The sequence below is a fragment of the Manis pentadactyla genome, chromosome 6 (genome assembly GCF_030020395.1).
Source record: "Manis pentadactyla isolate mManPen7 chromosome 6, mManPen7.hap1, whole genome shotgun sequence".
Lineage (NCBI taxonomy): Eukaryota > Metazoa > Chordata > Mammalia > Pholidota > Manidae > Manis > Manis pentadactyla.
In genome coordinates, this window is record NC_080024.1 from 18,139,753 (window position 1) to 18,164,211 (window position 24,459).

General features: G+C 53.3%; 1 protein-coding gene across 10 annotated transcripts in view; it reads left to right on the forward strand.

The window, feature by feature from the left end:
* Window positions 1–24,459, forward strand: part of TNS1 (tensin 1) — a 223,415-nt gene that overhangs the window by 31,174 nt on the left and 167,782 nt on the right. For all 10 annotated transcript variants that reach the window (XM_036915898.2, XM_036915949.2, XM_036915957.2 and 7 more), the window contains 2 exons: window positions 11,273–11,387; window positions 23,674–23,711. In XM_036915898.2, the coding sequence (XP_036771793.2) occupies window positions 11,273–11,387; window positions 23,674–23,711 (153 nt within the window). Of the gene's footprint in view, window positions 1–11,272; window positions 11,388–23,673; window positions 23,712–24,459 lie in introns of those variants that run through there.

Here is a 24,459-nt window from a genome sequence, read left to right on the forward strand (position 1 = left end):
GACCAAGAACATGAAATCCGGAAAAACTGGGCTAGGGCAGAATTCTGCTTGGATTCCATCACTTTTATCCCTTGTAGAGCTAATTTCTGCTTCCACCCGCTGCCATGCCTTCTTCCACAGCTGTCCCATCTTTACTAAGACACCCCCCACCACACACCCTCCTACCTCCATGGCCTCTCCTTCCTCCCTTCTTGGCCCCAGGTTCAGGAAGCTGTGTGTTGGGTGGCTGAGGGGTGGGCAGGCTGGGTCAGGGGCCACATGGTGAGGGTTAAAAGTCTCGAGGCCAGTCAGGGGCAGAGGCTCCTGGAAAAGAGGGGGGCTGGAGGAGGGCTGTCTGCTACAGGAGGAGTGGGGGCAGGACCCCTTCCTTACAGGGGCTGTATGGCTGTCAGGGCTGGGCAAAGGCATGCACAGAGGTCAGGAGGGCGAGGAAGTCATCCCTGGCTGAGTTAATACTGGTCCCAAAGAGAGTGATGGCTGGTTTGGGGGAGGGAGCTTCAAGCCTGGGATCCAGATGTGGCCTTTCCTGCCCCTTCCTTGGCCAGTCCTTGGGGGCCAAGAACAGTTGTGGCAGCCAGGTGTCCCTTGGGCAGAGAGGATCAAGCGGGGAGGGGGCTGGAATGAGGAGAGGTAGGTGGCGTGTGGGTCTGATCAGTAGATTGAAGGTGCCAGGAGGGTCCTACACAGAGGATGCCTCCATCAGCGGTTCACTGGGCTGGTCTTGGCATCTGTAAAATGGGAGCCTTGGCCGTGTTCATCTCTGTAGGCCCTTCCAGCTCCTGCTGACAGGCTCTGGAAGACCTGCATGGACTGAGGATAGACGTGGGTGGTGCAGGAGCCCTGCGGTGGGAGAAAGGGCAGTTAGACTTCCTGCTGGGGATGGAGAAAGGGCCACTTAAGCTGAGGGGTCCTGGAAAAAGCCTCAGTTTCCTGATGGGTGACATGGGGATAACGAAAGGGAGTTGCCAAGAGCGAGGCAAGAGCGCCCTATTGATGTTACTGCCCTCCTTGAGGGTTGGCAACTGTGGTGGCCAAGGGCAGGTACGGAGGCTGCCATTTTGGGCTTCTCTAAGCCCCCTTCCCTTCGTTCCTTCTCCTGCCCTCTGAGTACCTTCCCAGTCTCTGGTTGGCCAGCTCAGTGGGACAGCCTTGCAGTCACTCATCTGTGGGAATGGGAAGAGGCTGGTGGGAGTAGCCTGGGCAGAGGGGGGTTCTCACTCTGTCCAGCCCTGGCCTGCATGCCCATTGCCAGGGTGGACTGGTGTTGGGGGAGTGCGGCCTGGACAGAGGGCACAGGCCTGGCTATGTCAGGATTCTTGCCTCTCCCTGCTATTCCATTGCACAAGGCATTTGTACCAGCAACCTTCTTCCCTATTGGGTGGGTTTGGTAGGGCCAGGGTATGTGTTTGTGGTAGGGCATGGAGGGCCAGATGGCATCATTTATGGCAAGATGAAAGCCCTGGAGACCTTGCTAAGGGGGTTGCATCTGCCTTGAGAGACACCTGGTGGTGAGAAGCATGTGGACTTCGACAGACAGGGCTAGGCTCAAATCCTAGTTCCATCATTTATCAGATGGGTAGCCTTGGGGAAGGCAGTTCCTTTCCTGAGCCTCAGTTTCTTAATCTGCAAAGTGGGAAGAACAGTACACACCTTGTATGGCTGGGGTGAGGGCGGAGATGTATTCCAAAAGATCAGGTGCTCAGGCACACAGTAGTTGCTTAGTAAGTGCTGGTTCCCTCCCCTTCCCTGAAACATCCTGCTCAGCTTGTGGGATCCCCTGTACCCCAGATCTCATGTAGGGGGAGGATCTCCCTGGGATGGGTGTTGTGGGGTAGGGCCTCGCCTCTGAGGCTCCTGACTGCCCAGCCACTCCGCCCTACTATTGTGGGGCCAAGAACTAGCTGGGTCTGCAGTCTCAGGGAGGTAAACGGAAGCATAGTCTGTCAGAGATACAGCTTGTGCCCCAGTGTCAGTGTGTGCGGGTCTATGTGTGCACACGTTCCTGGACAGGGATAGCTGCGGACGATCCGTCGGGAAGTAATGTATCTGCAGTGTGTAGTTTTAACAAGCTCTAGGAATAAAAACCACTTTAATAGCTGAGGAGCATAGCTAGATATAACACATAACTTGATTTTCTCATCAAATGTTCCCATTTGCTATTACATATTCAAGTATAAGGTTTATTTAGAAAATAATTACATGCCTATTAATTGAGGCTTTTTGGTGTTGTGCTGATGGACTTAGAGCTGTAAGCTCTTCCTTCCTGAGGCTCCCTTCCCAGTCCTCAGGATCTGGGAAGGGGCTTGCGAGGCAGGGTAGGGTTGAGAGAGCCACAAGCCAGGGCCAGGGGCCAAGTGAGTCATGCCCTGAGCAAGCTGTGTGACCTCAGGCAGGTCACTCAACTTTTCTGGACCTCAAGGAAGCTTGGATACTATTTTCTGAGACTACTTCCAGCTGTAGACAATGAAGTGTTCTCTGTTCTGGAGCTGGAGTCCTTCCCAGTGCTAAGCACACATTTTTTGTCAGAAAGGTCCTCATGAGCCCCCAGAGTCCTGGTGTGCAGTTCCTGCCATATAGACCCTAGTCTGACCCTTTGGTCTGAAGCTTGTTCTCTCTGGAGTTCTGTTTGCCTGTAAGGGCTGTGCCCTCCCAGGGCTTCCTGACTGTGGGTTTGCAAGCTAGGCTGTGCTGCATGAAACCCACTGGGGTCTGAAACAAAACCCTCCTTTTGCAAAGTTTGTCAAAATGATGTTTGAGGCACAAAGTTGGAGAGAAGCACCTCACTGGTTTTCTGCAGTGTTCGGGGATAGCGTGCTGGCTAAGAGTGCAGGACCTGGGCTTGATCCTGGTCCTGCCACTTGGTAGCTGTGTGACCTTAGGCAAGTAACTTTACAACTCTGTGCCTTGGCTTCCCCACCTGCTGATAGAGTTGCTAGATTTTAAATGAACTAATATGCATAGGCATTTAAAGCATCTCTGAAAAAGAAAGAAAATAGCATCTCTCACACAGTAAGAGCTCAAGAAATGCTAGCTCTTCTGTGATGGCACATTTTCAAGGCCATGCAGCAAGTTAGAGTCAGGACTAGGACCTGGGTCTCCTGCCACCATCCAGGGCTTTCTATTCTGGGAATATGGCAAGGCAGGGCCTGTGGGGTCAGTGTGAATGGGGACATGAGAATGATGTGAAGGCTGAGAACAGGCAGGCCTTCCCCTGCAGGCAGCACGCACAGTGGTCAGAGCCTGGACTCTGAAGCTAGTCCACCTGGGTGCAAATCCTGGCTCTGCCACTTAGTAGCTGTGTTGTCAGGCAAGTATTGATCCTCTCTGGGCCTTGCCTGTGTACATTTCCTTGACTAACACAATTTCATGTGAACCTCACTGTAATTCTGTGAGGTAGGAAGCGAAGGGCCCCCTAGCTCCAGTTTGCAGCCAGGGTGAAGGGCGCCCACAGAGGGGAAGGGCCTGCCAAAAGCCTCCTGGCCCCTGGGTTCAGTGTTCCTGAAAGGAGGCAGAGTATGGGCTGGGGGCATTGGACCTTTGGGTTGGAGGGATTGATGGGGGACAGCCCGGGGGTGGGGAACTAGTGTTGGGGAAGTGCTGTGATGAAGAAACCACCCAGGCATTCGGCTACCCTGCCCCAACCTTCCCTGTCCAACTGTCATCTCGCAGATGATTCTGGAGTGCCCACTCTCTTCAAGAAGCTCGTAGATTTTGGGCTAATGATCACAGTAACATGGCGTTTCCAAGAGAGAACCTGCAGGGAGGTGAAGGGAGGAGAGAAGAGGTATCAGGAAGGATCTCTTGGGAAGTGAACTTGAACTAAATGCACAGATGAAGCTGAGAACGTGGAACTCCAAGTGCAGGAAGTGGAAATAACCGGGGATGGATAAGACAGGGTAAGCTGGCTCGTAGGCGGCCTTAGGCTGAGGTGCACTGACGACCTGCCTGCCGGGGTTCCGTTGAAAGTAGTGGTATGTGCAATGCTGGGGACTCGGCGCTCTGCCTCAGACAAGCCTGAATTTGATTCTTTGCTCCATCCCGCCCTCCCTGTGTGTTCTGGAACAAGTTCTCAGCCTTCCTAGGATGCTGTGTCACAGCGCCAGGCCCCAGTAATGGGGGCTCAGACTATCCCCACTCTTAGCCTTCACTCCAGGAGGTGATCTCTCTTTAGGGCATAACAAGGAACTTGGGGTGTGGTGCTCACAAATGTTGGGATGTGGTTTGTGAGGAGCCACGGGGAGAGAGAAGCAGGCTGGTGGACAGAGATCATCCAGCCCGGGAAATTGAGTCAGGGGCGGAGGGCTGTCAGGTGACCTCCTGGGCTCTCCACGCCTCTGCATGCTTCTCTGTCACCCGGGGAGGAACTCTGCGACAGCCCCCTGTGCCCACTCCCCTCTTGGGGAAATCCAGGGCCACTCAGAGTAGAGCGCTTTCTTCTCAGCCAGGTGACGTCAGCACCCGATGGGTGTGTTTGGTGGGGGGAGGTGTAATTACAGTATAGGGGCCAGGGGCCAGGCAGCAGCTCCATCCGATCTGCAGCTTCAGATTGCTGTGGGGTCACATTGTTTTGGGACAGGAGACAAGGAGCAGAAGTACACCTGCGTGGCTAGTCTGGTGCCTGCACAAGGAATGACAACATGAAACAGCCCATGCCTAGGGAGCACTTACTATGTGCCAGGTACTATTCCAAATGCTTTTCAAGCATTATGACTTTCAATTATTATCACCTGGTCCTCCTAACACCCTAAGGGTGGTTCCTACTCATACCCATTTAACAGGTTAGTCCAGTGAGGCAGACAAGCAGAGGAGCAAGGACCAGTCAGATTGCATAGAGTGCCATGATGGGGCACAAGAAGAGCACGACTGAGGGAAGGAAGGGGCACCTGGGGCTCTCAGCCCAAATCGGTCACAAGGAGGTGGTCAGCAGATCCAAACGGAGAGACATTCTGCAGAACAGTTTGCCTGGACTCTTCAAAAATGTCCATGTCATCAGAGAGAAGTCAGAGTGTGGAGCAATGTGTCTAGATTAAAGAAGATGAGAGCATCCCAGCAAGTACATGTGATGCAGGACCTCGACTGGATTCCAAGTCCAAAATCAAAACAAAACCGAAGACCCAACTCTAATGGATTTTCCTGGGGCAAAAGAGGAAATCAGAATATGAATTGACTATTAGATAATAGTATCGTATTGATGTAGCATTTCCTGGTGTGATAATGCTATTGGAGTTACCTAGGGAACAGAGACAGACACAGAGACACAAATGTGAACAAGTTGTGAATCGCGGGGGCGAAGGGAATGTGCATGTTCATCTTTTCTGGAGCTTTCAAACTTGTCAACATAAAAAAAGGAGACAGTAGGGCAGTTGATTCTGATAGTGGTCAAGGGGTACCTGAGAAGAGCTCCCTGAGGAGATGAGGTTTGCATAAGGCCTTTAAGGGTGCCTAGAAGCTTGACAAGTTGAGAGGGGAGGAAGGGCATTCTGGGAAGAGTGAACAGCAGAGCAGAGGTTCAGAGGTGAAGACAGGGCAGGCAGTTGGGGAGTGGGGCTTGGGATTGAGATGGCAGGGTGGGCTGGGCATGGACCAGGGCTGCTTACCCTGCTGGCTGGAGGCAGTGCAGTTTTTATCTTGGTTTCAGGGAAGGGTGTGAAAGCATTTTAGGGTCAGTGGGGGTGTCAGTGATCCTATAGAGCTGTGCTCCTTAGAAGCTGCATAGAGGCTATATGGAGAGGAGGGGCCCAGGGTTAAGGGGGCTCAGGAGTCTGTTGCAACCGTCCTAGACAGAGATGACAAGGCCTCCATTAGGGCAAAGGCAGGATGGTGGAGAGAGTGTGTAAGAAACACAGTTCAGCCTGGCAACTGGTTGGATTGGAGGGTGGAGGGCCAGGAGGAGCTGAGAGTGACTCAGAGTTTTCCACCCGGAGCGACCAAGAACATGGTCAGACTGTTAGCTGGCTAGGCGATTGGGAGGGTTGGTGAAGGAACTCCGGTATGAATGTGAAGGTACGGCAGGGTTGGGGGGAGCTTGCATTTGAGGTTCCCTGGGGGAATCCCTGACGCCAGCCTGCATCTGCACCAGCAGTCTGAGTATTTCCATAGAAATGACAGCTGCTGCCAACCAGGTCCTGGTGTCCCAACTCAGGGCAATGAGACATGGAGGGGTGGATGGCCAGGAGGCAGCGAGAGCGTGGATTGGCCCTCTGTGTCTGTCATAGCAGATTTTGGCGACTCTCTTAGCCAAGGCTCACGGCCTCACAGAGGTGTGCCCTCTGGCCACAGCATCCAGTGCTCCTAGTGTTGGGCACAGGGAGACTGGAGGGGGCGGGGGACACAAGCTTCTTGGGGAGGGGGCAAGAACTTGTGAGCTGGAGGACCCCTAGGGTTATAGATCCCTTTTCATCCTACCCCCATCTCCACCAGGCCCTGCCCCATGGGGCAGGGAGGAACGCACAAACGGCCTTTCCCACCCCGGGGCCAAGGACTCCCGCCAAAGCTGTCCAAGCCAGATGTGCCACACCCCTCTGGCTGGGATGTGCATATCTGGCAGGCAGGCTTGGCTGAGTGGAGGGTGGGAGGGAGTAGGTCCCCCTGAAGCCAGGAAGAGCCTTGGTGCTGGGTGGGCTTGTCCCAGGGCAGGGCTTTGGGCTTGGAAGGTGGTGAAGAGGATGTCCAGGTTGGTACTCTTCTCTTTTTGGGCTCTGGCACTCAAGGGAGGTGGGCGTTGAAGACCAGCGGCTCCTGTTGTGGCTGTGCATCCTCTGGCCCTTAGGACCTAATCCAGCAAGGGAGGGGTCGGGGTGCTTTGTGAGGCGGTCTGCCACTTGTCAGGGAAGATGACACTCATTGTCAGAGGAAGCCATTACCCTCGAATGGAGCTTTGCACTTTTTGGGTTTGTTTGCATCTTCTGCCTGTAACCCTGGGCAAGGGCAGGGTAGCAGACCCCTGGTTTTCTTCTTATCTGCATTCTAGCATGTGGTTGTTGGGAAATTCTTGCTCCCCCTTGAGTCTAACCATTCATCCTTATGGCTTCTGCCCATTGGGCTGTTTTGCCTTCAGTTTCTTCACACGTCTGGTCCTTTCTTACAATGATAGCACCTTTGGGTATTTGAAGCCATCTGGATATTTGAAGATAGTTGCAGATAAGATGAGGGAGGCTTATCCACCCTGGACTTTCTCATCCACCATGCAGAAACCTTCAAATCTGTGAGGATGACTCTTTCCACAAGATCACTAGATGCCCCATTTCATAGCCAGAGAAGACAATGCCAGCAGAGTCAAGGACACTGCTTGGGGCCACTTGTGTGGGGGTGGCCAAGCTGGTCTACTTGCTTCCCCCTGGGGTCCCCCAGCCTCTCCCAGAGGAGCGGTAGCTCACTAGACATCCCTCTCTCTGTAGCCATCAGTATGTCCTGCCCCCAGCACCCTCAGCCCTTCATCTCAAACTTGACCCGGCTGCACTGTCTACGCTCAGACTATCTTGTCCAAACCCCTCATTTTCATTTAGAGATGATGAGGGAAGGTCACTGATGCTCTCAAGGCTGCTGGCCTAGAAAGCAGGTCTCCAGACTCCCGTCCCAGGGCTTCTTCAGCCAGAGAGCCAGCACCTGATAGGTGTGGGGTCAGGAGGGTCCTGGGCCATTACCCAGAAGCTGCTTGGAGAGGCTGTGAGGGAGGCCAGAGTGTGTATCTGAAGCCCTGTTTCTGCTCTCCAAGCCCATGCAGAGAGAGATTTGGTAAGCTCAGATTTTAAGGGGTTGGGTAAGCAGGACAGGCAAGCCCGAGGCCTGGGGGAGAAGCCTGGGCTTTTGCTTTCAATCTGTTCCTTGGGCAGCCAGGACCCTCTTTTGGGAGATTCTACTGCCCTAACTATGCCTTGGAGAGGAGGTCTCTGTCCTTGGGCTTTGGAAGAAGGGCTAGATTTGGGGGGTAGGCAGAAAAGTCTGGGAGATAAGTTGGAATTGAGAGGCCTGCCTGACTCAGTGGGGTGGGGGAGGCAGGCTTGCGGGTTGGGGCAGAGTAGGACTGAGACAACTGGGCTTTAGGGCTTCCCGATGGCCTCCCCAGACAGGCCTTAAACTGAACTCCAACCCCCTTCCTGCTCCTCCTGGCCTGGGTTGCTGCAGTTGACATTGGGTTAGGCGCCCTCCCTGGAATGTCCGTGACAGATATTATCTGTAAGACCGCCAGCCAGGGGCTGAGATGGCCAGACAGTGGAGGTGAGACCTCAGAATGGAGGGGACTTCTCTGCCTCTCCTTGTTCAATGAGGGACACCGAGTTAGGTCCATAGCTGGGCAGTGCTATTCCCTGCTAACCCCAACAGCTCCTGGAACCCAGACCTTGCTGCCTAGTCTGGCCACCAGGGGGCACTGCCAACCACTCCTGGCTCCACCACCCTCTCTGTTCTCTCCACCTCTGCCCTCCTGCCTCCTGCCATCTCTCTATCTCTTTGAGTTTCTAGACCATCTCAAACTTAGGAAAGTTGCAGATACAGTGCAAATAACTTATTATTCCCTGAGCTATGAGAGTAAGTTGCTGACACAATGCCCCACCATCCCTAAATACTTTTCTGGTTTTTCTATAAGGACTTTCTCCTACCTAACCCAGCACCACCACCAGAGTCAGGAAGTCATCACTGATGCATTAGCACCACTTCATCTTCAGGCCCCACTGAGGTTTGTCCAGTTGCCCCAGTGATGTCCTTGGTGGGCATGGAAAGAGTCCAGTTCAGAATCAGCCACCGCATGTGGTTGTCATGTCTGTTTAGTCTCCTTCAGGCTGGAAATCTCCGCCATTTTTCTTTGACTTTCATGACCTTGTGGCTTTGAAGATGACATGCCATCTAATTGGTAGACTGTCCCTCAGTTTGGGTCCGTCTGCTGTTTCTTCATGATTAGATTCAGCTTGTGCTCTTTGGCAGGAATGTCACAGAAGCAATGTCTTGTTCTTGATGCATCTGCCTGTGGTGCACGATTTCCGTTCATCCAATTACTGTGATGTTAACTTTGATCACTTGATTAAAGTGGAGTCTGCCAAGAAAAGTTACTTTTTCCCCCTTTGTAATTTATGAGCATGATGTGGGGAGGTGCTTTGAGACTTGTAAATTTTCTATTCCTCATCAAACTTACAATTTATTCACTTATGTCACAAGCAAGTATGGTCTCATTGAAACCATTGCCATCACTATGTATTTTGATACTCAGATCATCCCAGATTTAGCCTTTGGGGGCCCCTTCAAGCTGGCTCCTGTGCCCTTTTGTCTGTCTGTCCCCCTTTGGTTCCCTGGTTCCCTTTATAGTCTCTGTGTGTTTCCGTCTGATCTTTCTCATTCTCCGTGTGCACTTGTTCATCTCTGTCTTTGCCTCTGCCTTTATCTTGGTCTTTTTTACCTCTTTGTCTGACTCTCTGTTGCTTTTCTCTGTATTTCCTTTTGTCTCTGGTTTCTGACTCTCTCTACCCTTCTTCCCCTCTCTTTCTCTCTGGCTTTCTGTTTTATCCCTCTGCGTCTCTCATGGCCCAATCTTTTTTCCCCAGGTCTCACCACTACAGTGTCTTCAGACAGGAGTCCTGGACATACTGCGTTTGTAGGGCACCGCAGCCCTTCCTCCTCTGAGCACACACGCCATCCCTCAGTTGGGAGGCTCTGGGGCAGGGCACAAGGAAGGGCACTTGGAGAGACTTCTCTCTGTAGGGTCTGTGGTCATACCTCTGTGCATCCATATGTGTACAGAGGGGTGTCAGAAAACTCTGTGACTGGGAGAGGGGAAGCAGTGTGCTGCCCATGTGTGTGTGCTGCTGGCTTCTGCTGCTGGAGCCAGGCAACCGAATCAGGTAGACACCAGGATGAGTGCCTTGGGCAGGGACGACTTCCCTGGGGAGTGCTCTGAATGGGGAAGAGAGGGATGCTGCCCCAGCACGGGCCAGGGCTGGGGGCTGCAGGCAGGAGGAGGGGGTCCTAAGCAGTATGGCTGCAGGGCTTTGTGCCTCACAGTGTGTTCCCATACATGGTCACCAAGGACAGACTGTTGGAGCATGAGGGGTGTGGTGTCCAACCTCACAGTGTCCAGAGGGGAAACCTCAAGCTTCTGGTAGTAGTGGGCTGGTGACTGGCCCGGGGGCTCATGGCGGGTCAGACACAGAGAAGGCTTCGACTGCCAGCCTGCCTCTCATCTCGTGTGAATGGTGGTATAGTTTTATTTATTTTTATTTTTAAAAAATTGAAATATAGCTAGTGTACAGTATTGTGTTGGTTTTAGATGTACAACATAGTGACCTGACAATTATATACATGATTATATTCTCACCACGGCAAGTGTACTTGCCATCTGTCAACATTAAAGATACTACAATATTATTGACTGTATTTTCTATGCTGTACTTTCTTCCCCTTGAGTAATTTATTTTACAACTGGATGTTTGTAACTCTTTATCCCCTTCATCTATTTCTATATGGTGTAGTTTTAAAAAAGGATTTTTTAGCATATCAATTTTTTCATAATGCAAAAAATAGAACATGAAATTAAAGAAGGAAAAAGCCTTCTGGGTAGGGTAGGGGGTGGTAATGAGGTGAGGGAAAGAACTGAGGGACACGGCGTTCTGGGGACAGGGGAACAGTTAAGGGCCATTAGTGGTGGAACAGATAAATGCGTCTGCTGCACTCACTGTGGAGTATTCAATAGCAACGAGAAGGCGACACCGCTGATCTGCACAGCGCCAGGGATGAATCTCCCAGACTAACGCTGAGTGAAAGAAGCCAGACGCAAGCTACATACTGATTAGTTCCATTCATATGAAGTTTAAAAACCTGGCAAAATGAATCTTTAGTGATAGAAGTCATGATAGTATTTACTATGGGGGGGTATTGACTGGGACGGCCACAAGGGAGCCTTCTGGCGTCTGGTGTGGGGCATACGTGTGTAAAATTGTATGGAACAATGCATGTCAGAGTAGTGAACTTTGCTAATGAAGCCAACACAAAGAAAAAGTGATGAAGAAACCATGGAGGGACTTGTGATCCCCAGATGTTGGGGTCTCCAGTTGTTGTTTGGGCCCCAGTATGCTGACCCACCTCAGTCTAGGAGTCTGGGTTGCACCCACAGCTTTCTCATTCCCTAGGAACCTCCTCCCAGAAATGGCCTCAGGCCTTTTGCACCTGAAGGGGCCCCTTGCCTCTCCTTCTCCCCAGTCTTTGCTTACTTCTCCCCAGGCCCCTGACTTCTGCCCCAGGGCCCCAGGCTTCTGCCCAGGCCTGACCTCTGTCTCTCCTCCCACAGCCAGAGGATCTGGAGGCCCCCAAGACTCACCGCTTCAAGGTGAAGACCTTCAAGAAGGTGAAGCCCTGTGGTATCTGCCGACAGGTCATCAGTCGGGAGGGTTGCACCTGCAAAGGTGAGTACCTGGTCAGGCTGTGGGGGGTGGGGAGTGAGTCTCCATGGGAGTGATATGCCCTGGGACTTGGACTCAGTTTTATAGATGTCCTTAGGGTCCCCACCTGGTGCCTTGTCCTCATCTTGGAGAGGATGCTGAGGACACCGGATGGCAAGCATGTGGGTGTGTGTGGAAGGCACATGGCAGGCCATGGTTGTATGGGAATGGCATGTAGCTTGTGTATGGATGGCTGGTATGACATGTCTGGATGGCATGAAGAAGGTATATGGATCATATACAGATAGCATGTGCATGGCATGTGGATGGCGTGCAGTCGGGGTGTGGAGAGCAAGTGGATAGTGTGCTAAAGGTGTGTATTGGGTATGTGGCTGGCCTGTGGAGGGTGTGTGAGTGGGGTGTGGCTGGCCTGTGGAAGGTGCATGGGTGGTGTGTGCCTGGCACTGGCTGTTCTGCAAAGAAGCCAAGCCTTGTGGCAGCTTAAGGGTGATACTCAGAGGCTCAAAATCAGACTCAGAGGGAGGGCCTCTTGGCTGCCTGACATTTAAAGCCTCTGTTCCCATGTGCTCCTGGAATGGCCTGGGGTTTGGCTGTCACTGCTGCCTGAAGGGGCCTTGTCTTGTCCCAGGTCACACAGTGAAATTGGCAGGAGGCCCCTGTACCCAGTCTCAGTGACTGACCCCATCATCCATGCATGTGCTCCATTAAACGCGTTCCTCTCCTCCACCCCTCACTCCCCATCAATTTCCAGGGCCTCTCAGTGCAGCCAGAGTCACTGAGCTTCTCCACAGCCAATGCAGGCTGCTGGCATCTCTCTTCAGGATGACTGACTGCAGCCCCTGTGCTTCCTGTGTCCTGACTCACCCTCTCCAATCCCTACTCCACACCAACTTCCAGCGGGACTCACTGTAGAGCTGGTTTTGTCAGTTCCCTGGGTGAGGCCTTGGGAGCCACTACCCTCAAGACAAAGCCTAGACTCCTTTCTGAGGTTGTGCGGCCTGGCCGGCTCCACCCCTTACCAGCTCTCTGACCCAACTTCGCCCAGCTCCCAAGTCCCTATTCAAACCAGTTATGCCTTGCATAGTTCCTGAATATGCCAAGTATGTCAAATATGCTGAGGGCTCCGGGCTCTTTCTTGCCCAGGAGCCTTTCCTCACACAGTTCTCTCCACCTGGAGTCTGCTCTTCTTCCTTCCCTCTGTGCCAGAGTTCTAATGGGCCTGGGAAGCTGGGCATCAGAGCCTAGGAAATAATTATTAAGCACTTAATATTAAAGTGTTCACATGCAGCATCTCATGCGATGCTCATGGCAGCCATACCTGTTTTACAGATGAGAAAACTGAGGCTTGGAGTAGTTAAGTCTCTTGCCAAGCCACACAGCTACACAGCTGGCTGGGTCAGAGTGCCATCCTCTGTACGTGTACTCTCTATGGGAGGGAAGGCTTCCTAGATTGTTGGCGGGTTGATGGAAGTATGTGTGCTTGAATGTATGCGTGGAGGACATTCCAGACAAGGCCTGCTATGGGCAAAGAGCAGACGCGTATGGTCCTTAACCTAAGGGCTTGGACACGTAGACTGAGTTTAAGGGACCAACAGGTACTTTTGCAATACCACAATTAGCCACACGGTGTCACCCTCCTCCCAAGACTTCTGGCTGGGACTGATGGTTTAGGGTGGGAGCTGGGAGAAGTTGGGAAGGAGTTGCTGAGCTCCAGTTTTGTGCTTCGTTTGCATCACTGCCACCCAACCAATCCCCATCGACTAACCTGCCTAAATTAGCCCCTGACCTCCCCTCAGTTCCTTCCTTCCCTCTCCAGTGTGCCTTCTTCAGCTAGTGACCCCAACAGTGCTCTGATAGGCCGCAGGGGCTGGGGTGTTGAATGAAGTCCCTGCACACTCTCTTTGTGGCTTTGGGCACATTTTTGCCTCTGGTTCTGTGATAGTCTGTGGTCCTCGGTTCCCCAGTTGCCTTGGCTTGAGGGCCTGGGTTGAGGAGGGGATTTGACCCCATGTGAATAGAAGGCTCCTAAGGTGAGCAGAGATGACCCTAGTCTCACCTGGTGTGGAGCCTGGCCCTGCTGGTGCAAACTGGAGTAGAGGGCAGATGGCCATTGGGCTGCTAGGCTGGTTTGGCAGCTCTGGGTGACTTAGTGGGAGGAGGGAAGAAATCCAGGGCCACACTCAAGGTGCACCACCAGGTGTCAGGACTGGGCCACAGAAGGGCCAGAGATTGGCCCAGCAAGGGAGGCTCTACAGGCCACATATTCATCCTTGGCAAGAGGGTTGGGGTCACCAGGCCTGAGGGAGGCTTGGGGCCACAGGGCTTACTGGTGGGAGATGCAGGAGTGGACCAAATCTCTGTGCTTTAGACCAGGAGGTTGTGGAAGCATGAGATGGATAGACCTCCTTATCCATCCGTCAATCATCTATCTATCCACCCACTCATCCATCCACTCATCATCCATCCATCCATCCATCCATACCCATCTATCCATCCATCTACCCATCCATCATCCATCCATCCATCATCCATCCATCCATCCATCATCTATCCACCCATCCATCCATCCACCCATCCATCCATCCATCATCCATCCACCCATCCATCCATCCATCCATCATCCATCCATCCACCCATCCATCCATCCATCCATCCACCCATTCACCCATCCATCCATCCATCCATCCACACATCATCTATCCACCCATCCATCATCCATTTATCCATCCATCCATCCATTATCCACCCACCTATCTATCCATCCATCCATCCACCCACTCATCTATCCATCTGTCCATCATCCATCCATTATCCATTTATCCATCCATCCATCCATTCATCCATCTGTCCATTATCCATCCACCCACCCATCCATCCATCTATCCATCCATCATCCACCCACCCATCTGTCCATCATCCATCATCCATTTATCCATCCATCCATCATCCATCCATCCATCATCCATCCATCCATCCATCCACCCATCCATTTATCCACCCACCCATCCATCCACCCATCCATCTATCTATCCATCATCCATTTATCCATCCATCTACCCACCCATCCATCTATCCACCCATCCATCCATTCATCCATCTATCCATCATCCATCCACCCACCCATCCATCCATCACCCATCTATCCATCCATCCACCCATCCATCCATCGTCCATCCATCCATCATCCATCCACCCATCCATCCATCCATCGTCCATCCATCCATCATCCATCCATCCATCCATCCATCCATCCATCCATCCATCCATCCATCCACCCATTCACCCATCCATCCACCCACCCATCCATCCATCCATCCACCCATCACCCATCCATCCATCCATCCATGGCTAGCAGGATAGTTGCATGGGTTGTTCCCTGGCTGAGGGGGCAATTGTGGACTAAAATCCAGGCCATGTTTTATTTACCAAGCCCACCCCAAAGGGCTTGCTGTGCTCTCAGGGTCCTCTTCCAGTCTTCAAGTGTTGGGGTACAACATGGTGACCCTCTGGATTAGTGGCTGGGTGGGGTGGGGTGTATGGAACATCAAGGCTCTGAATTCCTAGTCTCCACAGGGCTTGCAACGTAGTGGGAACCTCTGGGGTAGGGAGGTGCTAGTGAAGACACTCCTGGATCTGAGGCATTGTCCCTGTCTTTCTCTGACTGACCTGCTCCATAGCCTTCCTGCACTTCAGTGTTTAATGTCATCTAGCTGAAGGGGGTGGGGTGACTTGGCAGATGGGGGCAGGTCCAGGAGTCAGAGAACCTGAGTCTAGTCCTGTTTATGGGAGACTGAAAGATGAAAAATGCAGATAAAGAACTAGGTGATGGGACATGGGGGCATTCGCATGACAGATATATGGGCAGAGAGGTCACTGTGAGACCAGGCCAGTCTTCTATTTGGCTGAGCCTGGTTCCTCCTGTGTACCAGGTGGTTAATAATAAACCCTGTCCTGCGTTTGTCAGGGGGTTACTGTGAGGAGCACTGAGGTTCTGTGCGTGGCTGTAAAATGAGTACCAGTGTTAGGGACTAAGGCTTCCCGTGAGGGAGACAGATGGATGGGACAAGGAAGGGGCTGGACCCAGAATGCTTCCTGAGGCCCAGACAGTGGGAGGGCCTGTATGTTCCCTTGCTGGAGTCTGCAAAGGCTGTATCACTCTCCTCACGAGGGCTGTCACGTCACTTCCCGCATGCATGTGTGTGTCCGTCTGACAGTCCTGAACTGAGCCCCCTCTGGGCTGGATGCTGTGCCATGTACAGATGCCAAGACCCAGCTCCTGACCTGGGAAGACAGACATGCCATCAGATGATCACTGAACATGGTGGCAAATGGACACAGAAGTGTGTGTGTAAGGCGGCCTCTGACTTAGCCAAGATTTTCCTTCAGGCTTCAGCAGGGAAGGTATAAGTGGGCTGGGTCTTGAGCAATGTGCAGGAGTTTCTCAGTTCACACAGCAGGTCTCCCACAGGTCCTTGCGGGCAGTGCTTAGGGAATCCAGCGGCTTGCCCAAGGGCTTTAGCCTCCTGCAAGGCCTAGACCCAAGGGAAGAGACTAGAATGCCAGCTCAAGAGCCCAAGGGTTGGCATCTGGGCCTGGACTGGGACCCAGACTTCGACTACTTCCCTTCTCCATGTTTCTGGTTAGCCTGGAAGGTGAGGGGAGTCACTGCAGTGTCCCCAGAGTAGGATGCGCCTGCAGAAGACAATTCAGTCCTTAATAATAAGCCTACCTAGAAGCCCTCACTAGTTAGATTTGGGGAAACCTTGTTTCAGGGGGCTTTTTCTCCTCTGTTACTTCACTAGAGTTTCTATCCTGTGTCTGACGACCTCCTTAGAGTCATTGGAGGAAGCCTGGTAGGGTGGGAAGACCCTGAGTTCTAGTCCTGGCTTCTACAGCCTATGTGACCTTGGGTGAGATGCTTAACCTCTCTGGGCCTGGCTTTCCTTTTCCTATAAACAAAGTATTGGACTAGATCAGAGGTTCTAAACTGTGACCCAAAGAAGCTATAAGTCTTTGGAGGTGCTTTACAGGCTTGAGAGGATAGGAAAAAGGGGAATCCAAGGGAATGCTTTCAGAGCTGGGGCCCTGGAACCTCTGTCCAATTCAATCAGAACTGGAGTTAAATATAACAGGGGGCTTTGCATTTGGTTCTGACATCCTGGGTTCAAATCCCAGCTCTGGGAACTTAGGCAGATTGCTTTACTTCTCTGAGCCTCTGTAGCCTCACCTTTAAAATGGGATACACAGCAAATGTCCCTCCTTGGGTTATGGTAAGGATTAAATGAGACAATATACATGAAGTGTTCAGAACAGAGCCTAAGAGGCATTCAATGAACATTAACCAGTATCACTGAGATTCCACGTAAGAGGCCATCTGCATGAAGAGTTGGCTGCAAAGATAAAAGTTTGAAAACCACTGGATGGGATGATCTAGAAGGTTTCTTCTTGCTCCAATTTCAGAGCCACACTCTGTCCACTATCTGACTACCCCATGCGACACTGGTATTAGTCAGAGTTCTCTAGAGAAACAGAACCAACAGCATGTGTTAGGATAGGAAGATGGTATATAGATAGGTAGGCAGATAGATAGATAGAGAGGCAGGTAGATAAGATAGATGATTTATTTTAAGGAATTGGCTCATGCAGTTTGGGGGTCTTGGGAAGTCCCGAATCTGTAGGTTTGTTGTCAGGCTGGACACCCAGGGAAGAGTTGCAGTTTGAGTCCAAAACCAGTCTGCTGGCAGAATTTCTTCTTGCTCGGGGAGATCGGTCTTTGTTCTATTTAGAATTTCAACTGATTGGATGAGACTCACCACATTACAGAGGGCAATATGCTTTACTCAAAACGTATTGATTTAAATGTTAATCTCATCCAAAAAAGCCCCTTCACAGAAACATCTAGAATAATGTTGAACAAATATCTGGGTACCATGGCATAGCCAATTTGACACATAATACAAACCATCACACTCCATGAATATAAGCAGGGCAGGGAAGGGCTGTGAAGCTCAGTGGGTAGGGAGGCTGCTGGTCTTGTCTCTCTGCCAGCCACGGAGGTAGCTTAGGTCTACTGGGCCTGCGGGCGGGTTTGCTGGGGTCAGGTGCACACTGAGGCTATGCACTCATTTTCCGACCCGGGACCAGGAGGAAAAGGCCATTTAGATCTCAACAGTGTTGGCTTCCTGTGTTCCTGAGAGGCAGGAAGCCACCGCAGGACAGAGTACAGGCAGCCCAGTGAGGTGGGAGCTGGCCGAGGGTTGGGAGTGTAGTTCTCTGCCCCAGCAGGTAACCTGCGGACCCTCCCCCTTCTGGGGCCCTCGGCTCCCTCTCAGGCCACCAGGTGGGCCGTGCTGTGTGGCGCAGTGTTGACAGCCCTGAGTGGAGATGGGCCTCCTGGGGATCTGTAGTTTTGGTTTGATGAGGTCATTCCCAGGGGGCTTCATTTTTCAGGGTCACTGGCTACAGATGCCACAGCCTTCCCTGGGATCTGGGCGAGGCTGTAGTTCGCTCAGGTGGGAGGGACACCAGGATGGGGAGCTTGGGGTTTCCCTGCCCTTGTTCCCCCCAGTGGGAAGTGGTACCTTGTGGAGTGGGCATCCCTTTCAGCCACAGGCAGGGTGTTTCCTCAGCATTTGGGGTGGTTGGAGGGAGGGAGAGGCAGGTGTGTGGGCTGTGATGGAGAAAGCAGTGGAGGTTGCACAAGGCTCCCACAGCTGGAAGAGGGCCTGGAGACCATCTGTTCCAGGGGCAGCAATGCAAGGGCTTGCAGGGTAATGCAGGCCCGCAAGCTTGAGCAGGGTGCCATGGGGACCCCAGCAATCTGCAGAGATCTGCTTTGCAGAAAGGCATTCCAACTAAGAAAATAAGCCTTTGAGTTTTAAACATTGAAGCAGCTAATGAAGACAAGGGCACAGGCCCGATTTACCTGGAGGCTGCCAGTTGGCTACCTTATATTCAGAGCATGAGCCTGAGGCTCAGAGATGGGAGTGACTTACTTCACATCACACAGCTCTATGATTACAGTCAGGATTGGAACCCAGGTTTCCTGCCTAGGAGATGGGGATTCTCCATAGGATAATAGCCATGATAAGGGTGATGAAGATGCCACTGCTAATAGCTAACCCTTAGAGCGCACTCTGGGCCAACCACCAGATGTTGGCTAATTCTTACAACCACCCTGTGTGGTATGCTGTTATTACTCTTGTTTTATAGGTTGGGAGGAGGCTCAGGGTGGTTGAATGACTCCCCCACATCACACAGCTAGTGTGTGACCTGCATCTGAGCGGAGAGCCAGTCTACATGCAGCTAGGTAGGTACGTGGGTAGGTGGACAGCAGGTCCAGTGATAAGTGGATGAAGGATCAATTGACCCCATTAGTCCTCCCCCTCTCCCACAGGCACACCTTACCAGGTAATGTGATCATAGGTAGTATTGGTATTGAAGCACTTGGGGAGCACTGACTGTGGTCCCTACTTGCCCTCTGCAGCAGGGGCTGGAGCTGAGGAGTGGGACTCATCTCTCCTCTCTTGTGTCTGTTCTGTTGTCCAAGAACATCAGCCCTGGTCCCAGGGATTTAGGCGGGGGAGAATCTTCCAGTTTGAAATTTATTCCACATTTATTGAGTCCCATCTTGTATGTCAGACCCTGTGCTCGGGGAAGGGGCAGAATAAAAACCTGCAAAGTTGAGCATGACCTCCCTTTCTGCCTTAGAGAAGCATTTGGATGTGGGGGAGAACAAGTCATAAAGGAATACTTAGACCTCCAAGGTGAGAAGAGCTTTTCCAGGAGTGTGAGCTGAAGATTCTAGGCACACAGAGGAGGGAGGAACCATTTTTGAATGTCTGATTATTCAGGGAGGCTCATTTTGAACAGGGCCTTGGAGGATATATACGAGTTCACCATTCCAGACCCGCTCCTTGCAGACTCAAAGTCTACTTGGGAATTTGGTGTGACAGGAGCAGATCTCGTTTGGGATAGCGGCTAGAGGTAGAAGCAAGACCAGGCCATGCAGGGCCTTCTAAGTGTGATGGAAAGCTGGACAGAAGGTTCTAAGTACGGATGTGATATGATCAGTTTGTGCCTGAGAATAGTCTCTCACTCTGGTTTGAAGATGGGGACAAGGCTGGCTGGGGACATGAGGCCCAGGGAAGGACAACTGGTCTGAACTGGTATAGTGGTGGGGGAGTGGGGAGGAAGGCTGGGATTCAACAGCCTCTTTGGAGTTAACTTGCTGGGACATCAAGGCTAATTGCTCAGTAGGTTAAGGAAAGGGAAGGAATTACAGAGAGGAGCATGCAGGTACCCGGAGAGTAAGGAAGGACGCAGGAGACGGCCTTTGGTCTCTGTTCCCCACTTCAGCTTTTGGCTTCTTGCTTTCTGAGGGATCCTGTGCTCAGGTTTTTAGTTATCTGCAGCTGTGTAACAAATGACCCCAAAATTGAGGCAGTTTAAAACCAATACCAAATGATTGCCTACATCCTTTCTGCAGGTTGGAGGTTCCGAGTGACTTGGCTGGGTGGTTTGGATCAGGTATCTTGTGACGTTGCCGTCATGATGTGTGATGGGGCTGCAGCCACAAAGGCCGGACGGGCTCAGGAACCCACTTCCAAGGTGGCTCGGTCACGTGGCAGCTAAGTTGGTGCTGGCTGGTGGCGGGAGGCCTCAGCTGCTCACCACGATGCCCTCTCCACAGGGCTGCCCGAGGGTCCTCACAACATGGTAACTGGATTCCCCCCGAGCGGGTGATCCACGGACCACAGCTGAGAGCACGATGCTGACGGAGCCTCAGAAGTCACCCACCACCATTTCTTCAATGTCTGACTGGGAACAAACCAGCCCTATTCGTTGTGGGAGGAGGCTAGAGAGGGTATCAACACCAGGTCAGAAATATTGTTGGCCGCCTTGGAGGCTGGCTGCCACAGTTTCCCTTCTGTAACCCGTCTGAACTGTGCCAGTGATCTGGGAGGGGAGGAGCCTGCGGAAAGGCATGCCCGAGTGTCAAATTACAGCAGGAGGGATGAAGTTAGAGAGTAGGAAATACTGCCCTGTGGGAGGAGACCTGAGAAAGGTGGCTAAGACTGTGAAGGAGGCTTCCCCAGAGGGGCCCCAGGGCAAGAGGGCCTCCATGAAGTTGGGGGCAGGTGCTTCCAAGGTGTAAAAATCCACCCTTGGGGGTTAGGCCACACCTGTGCTGGAGTTAAGTTTGCTGAGCATTTGCTGCTGGGTGGGGGCAGGGGGCGGTCTGCCTTGCTCCCCACTGTAGAGCTTCCAAGGACAAGCTCTCTGCATTCCAGTGCACAGGGCACCCTCAGCACATTGCGCTGCAATTGCCCAATACTTTCTCCGTCTGCCCTCCATTCAAGGGCATTTGGTGAGCGTCTGCCCAGTGTGTGACAGGGAGGGCTCCCTGTATGGTTTGCAGGCCAGTCACTGCCAAGGGTGCCTACCCAGAGAGCATTGGAATCAGCCTATTCTTTGCTCAGCAAGCCCTGTGCCCAGGTCCAGGGCTGGTCTGCCTGGAGAAAGGACACCTTTTTTGTCATTTCCATCAAGACACTGTACTCAGCTGCATGTCCCTGGGGCTGTTCTGCCCAGAGGCTGGGACTTTTTAAAATTTGCACAAAGATGTTGTTTGGTGCTCTGGGCATGGGGCTGACAGTGTTCTAGCTGCTGGGGATATGGTGTGAATGAGACAGGCATGCTCCCTCCCTGCCCTCAGGAGTCTAGTGTGGAGAGGTGTACCGTACATCAGAGGGCAGGAATTACCCAAGATGACTTCAGTTTGTGAGCTGTGCTAAGGAGGAAATTATCAGGGTGGTGCTGAGAAAAAATAGTGGGGAGCCTACTCTAATTTGGGTGGTCAAGGAAAGCCTCTTTGAGGAGATGGTTTTCAGTGGATTCCAGATTAGAAGGATTTGGCTTGGTGAATGAACAATGGAGAGTATAGCAGGCAGCCAGAACAGCAAGTGCAAAGGCCCTGAGGTAGGAAAGATCTTGGTGCATTCTGTGAACTGTTAGAAGTATGATGCTGTAGGAATATGGGGTCCTGGCTCTCACTGTGCTCTAAGTGTATAGATGGGTTGGGAGGCCTGGAGTGGACACTTAGGGATGCCTTTTCCATTGTGTATGAGATTTGTGGGGAGGGTTATGGCTCAGGAAAAGGCTGAGAATGGGGCAAGGATGATTAAATGGGGGTGCACATGAACTCCAGGGGGGATATTCAGTCAGGTCCAACTCAGCAAACATTTGTTAAGCCTCTCCTGCATACCAGGCACTGTGTAGTGTATGTGTGAGTATGTGTGTGTGTGTGTGTGTGTGTGTGTGTGTGTGTGAGAGAGAGACAGAGAGAGAGAGAGAGAGAGACAGAGAGAGAGAGAGAGAGAGACTGAGAGAGAGAGAGAGGGAGATTGAGAGAGACAGAGGGAGAAGGATACCCGTCCCCTGAAGGAGGCCACAACTGCAGGAACCGAGGTGGTGGTGGGAAATGCTTGCTCTGTGACAGTACCTGCAAGAAGCAGGGAACAGTGGAGGGGCTCCAGAGGAGGGACCCAGGACTTAATTTTGAAGACCGGGGATTTGATTAGGAGAGGAAAAGGACAGGCACCTCTGCCTGGAGGCCCGGGGCAGGTGGCGCCCCTCCTGGCTGGAAGGGCCTTCCGTGCTCAGGACACATGGCCTGAGGCCTTCTCAGTTCCACATTCCAAGGCCAGAAAAGAAGGCATGGGGGTTGGGGCTGGGAAGGTTGCTGGGGTCAGGGTGGAAACACTCCGTGCAGGGGAGTTACCACTTTGGGGTGGCGGGGAAGAGAGAAGCGGACAGGCTAGACGGAAGGGCGTGACTTGCCTGGGTGGCCAGGCACGGGTATGTCCTGGTGTGGCTAGGGCTGGAGAAGTCCCTGAGCTGGGCTCTGTGGGTGGTGGGGTCAGGAAATCCTTGCTCAGCACCGGCTGAGACACAGGCCTGAGCTGGGGCCAGGACCAAGTTCTGGGTGAGCAAGGTCCCGGGCGAGGGCCAGTGGGCAAGGTCACACCCCAGGCTCCACCTGGTGTGCGTGAGCTTCCCTCCCAGCCTTGCTCCCACAGACACACCAGCAGCCTCGGTGTCAGAGCCCTGCAGCCTCTTTTGGCTGCTGCGGACCTTCCTCTGTGCCGGTCTCCCCTGCTACACTGTGCTGAGCGCTGGGGCGGCTCAAAGCTGGAAAGGGGTTGCGTGAACTGTAGATCCAAGGGGCAGGGTAGCTGACTATGGCTGTGGAGGATTTGGGGCCATGGTGGCTTCCTGGCCTCCCCCTCCCTGCTCTCTAACAAGTGTCCCTAACTTACCACCTCAGTGGGCCCTGGGCTGCCAGCAAGGCATGGGTCAGTTCAGAAGTTCAGGTAAGCAGACCCCTCTCCCCAGCTGTGGGACCTGGCAGGGAGGGTCCTGAGTGGAGGGCCCTGGGGGTGGGGTGGGCAGGGCCGAGACATTCCAGGCTGAGGGAACCCCATAGGAAATTTGATTCCAGATTCTGGTAGTGGGAGGGCAGAGCAAGTCCTTGTGTGTGTGTGTGTGTGTGTGTGTTTGAACTCATGTGCATGAAGTTTGTGAGTGTGTGTGAGAATCTGTCTACATGTCTGCCAACACCTCTGTGGCAGGCTGCACTCTGAGTGTCTCCCATGAAATTGTGTGTGTGTTGGTGTCCCCAAGTCAGAGGTTTCTCCTTGGGCATGAGTGTGTGTGTGAGGTTACATGTGTGTATATGGCTTCTTGCGCATGAATGGCTGAGTGTATAGGTGTGAGTGGTTATTGGAGGGTGTCTGCATGGGTGTAAGTGTGTATGTGTGTCTCTCCTGGACCATGAATTGCGTCTGTGTGTCTCTGGGGAGGGGGGAGTGGTGAGAGTGAATATGATCGGTGGTTCCCCAGGTGCCGGCTGCCTGCCTGGCGTGCGTGTAAGGGGAGAAGGGCCCCCTTATTCCTTGGGCGCCTGGCATGGGGCTTGGGTCTGCGCCACCTCAGCCCCTGGCCAGGATCCAGCGGGGGCGTCGGTCCCCTGCCCTCCCATCTTCCCGCGCCTGCCAAGGGCTCTGGCGATGGGGCCTGGGCGCCTCTCCCGCGCACGGGTCCGCAGTCCCCGGCTGCCCGCCCCGCGGCCCCGGGGAGCTGCGGCAGCCGCCCCCCAGCCCCTCCCCTCCCGCCCCTCCTTCCCTCCTGAGCGCCGAGGGCGGGCGGGGGGTGGGAGGAGATTTCGCGGAGTTTCCATTTCATACCTCGCGGCTAAACTTTCTTTCTGTGTCTCGCCCTCTTGCAGTCTGCAGCTTCTCCTGTCATCGGAAATGCCAGGCCAAGGTAAGGGGCGGTGGGCTGGCTGTCCCCGCGGGGGGCCGGGGGACGGGACTGGCTGGGGTCCTTGGGACACAGCGGGGGCTCCGGCGGGGCGGGGGCGGTGCCGGGTTGCCCCCTACCCCGCTCTTTGTTTATGCAAAGCTTCAGGGCCCAGGAGCGGGCTCAGGTCAAGGTGAAGGCGAAAGCTGGGGGCGGGGGGCCGGGTGGGGGAGGAGGGCAATCCGGGTGGGGGGCGCGGCGCGAAGCCGGGGCGGCTACTGGAGGTGGCGGGAGGGGCCTGAGCCCCCAGAGAGGGACCTTCAAAGGTACGTTTCCTTGTTCTCAGGAGTGTGTTGTGGGGGGGCCCGGAGCGCTCCAGGGGGAGGAAGATGCATATCACCAACCCTGTGGGCCGTGAAGCACCCTAGTTGGCCAGCCTAGAAAACCTCAGGGTGGGGTCAAGGCCACAGGACCCCGAGGGCAGGAGAAGGGGGTAGGTGGGGGAAGTGGGGTTGAGGTGGAAAATGAGGTTGGAGATCAGCGTCAGGCTGTGCCTGGAGCCTCCTGAGCAAACATCACTTTGTTGGCCAAGCCCCATCTTCGTCCTCAGTTTCCCCATCAGTGTTTCCTTGCTGGTTTGGTGGGAGAGGAAAACGGAGACAAGAAGTCCAGAGGGATTGCTGGGTCGTGGCTGGCCAGGCTGGCTGAGCCCTGGTGTATCCCACAGGCCTGGACGAGGAGTGGTGGGTCAGCTGAGAGCAGCTCCTGTAGT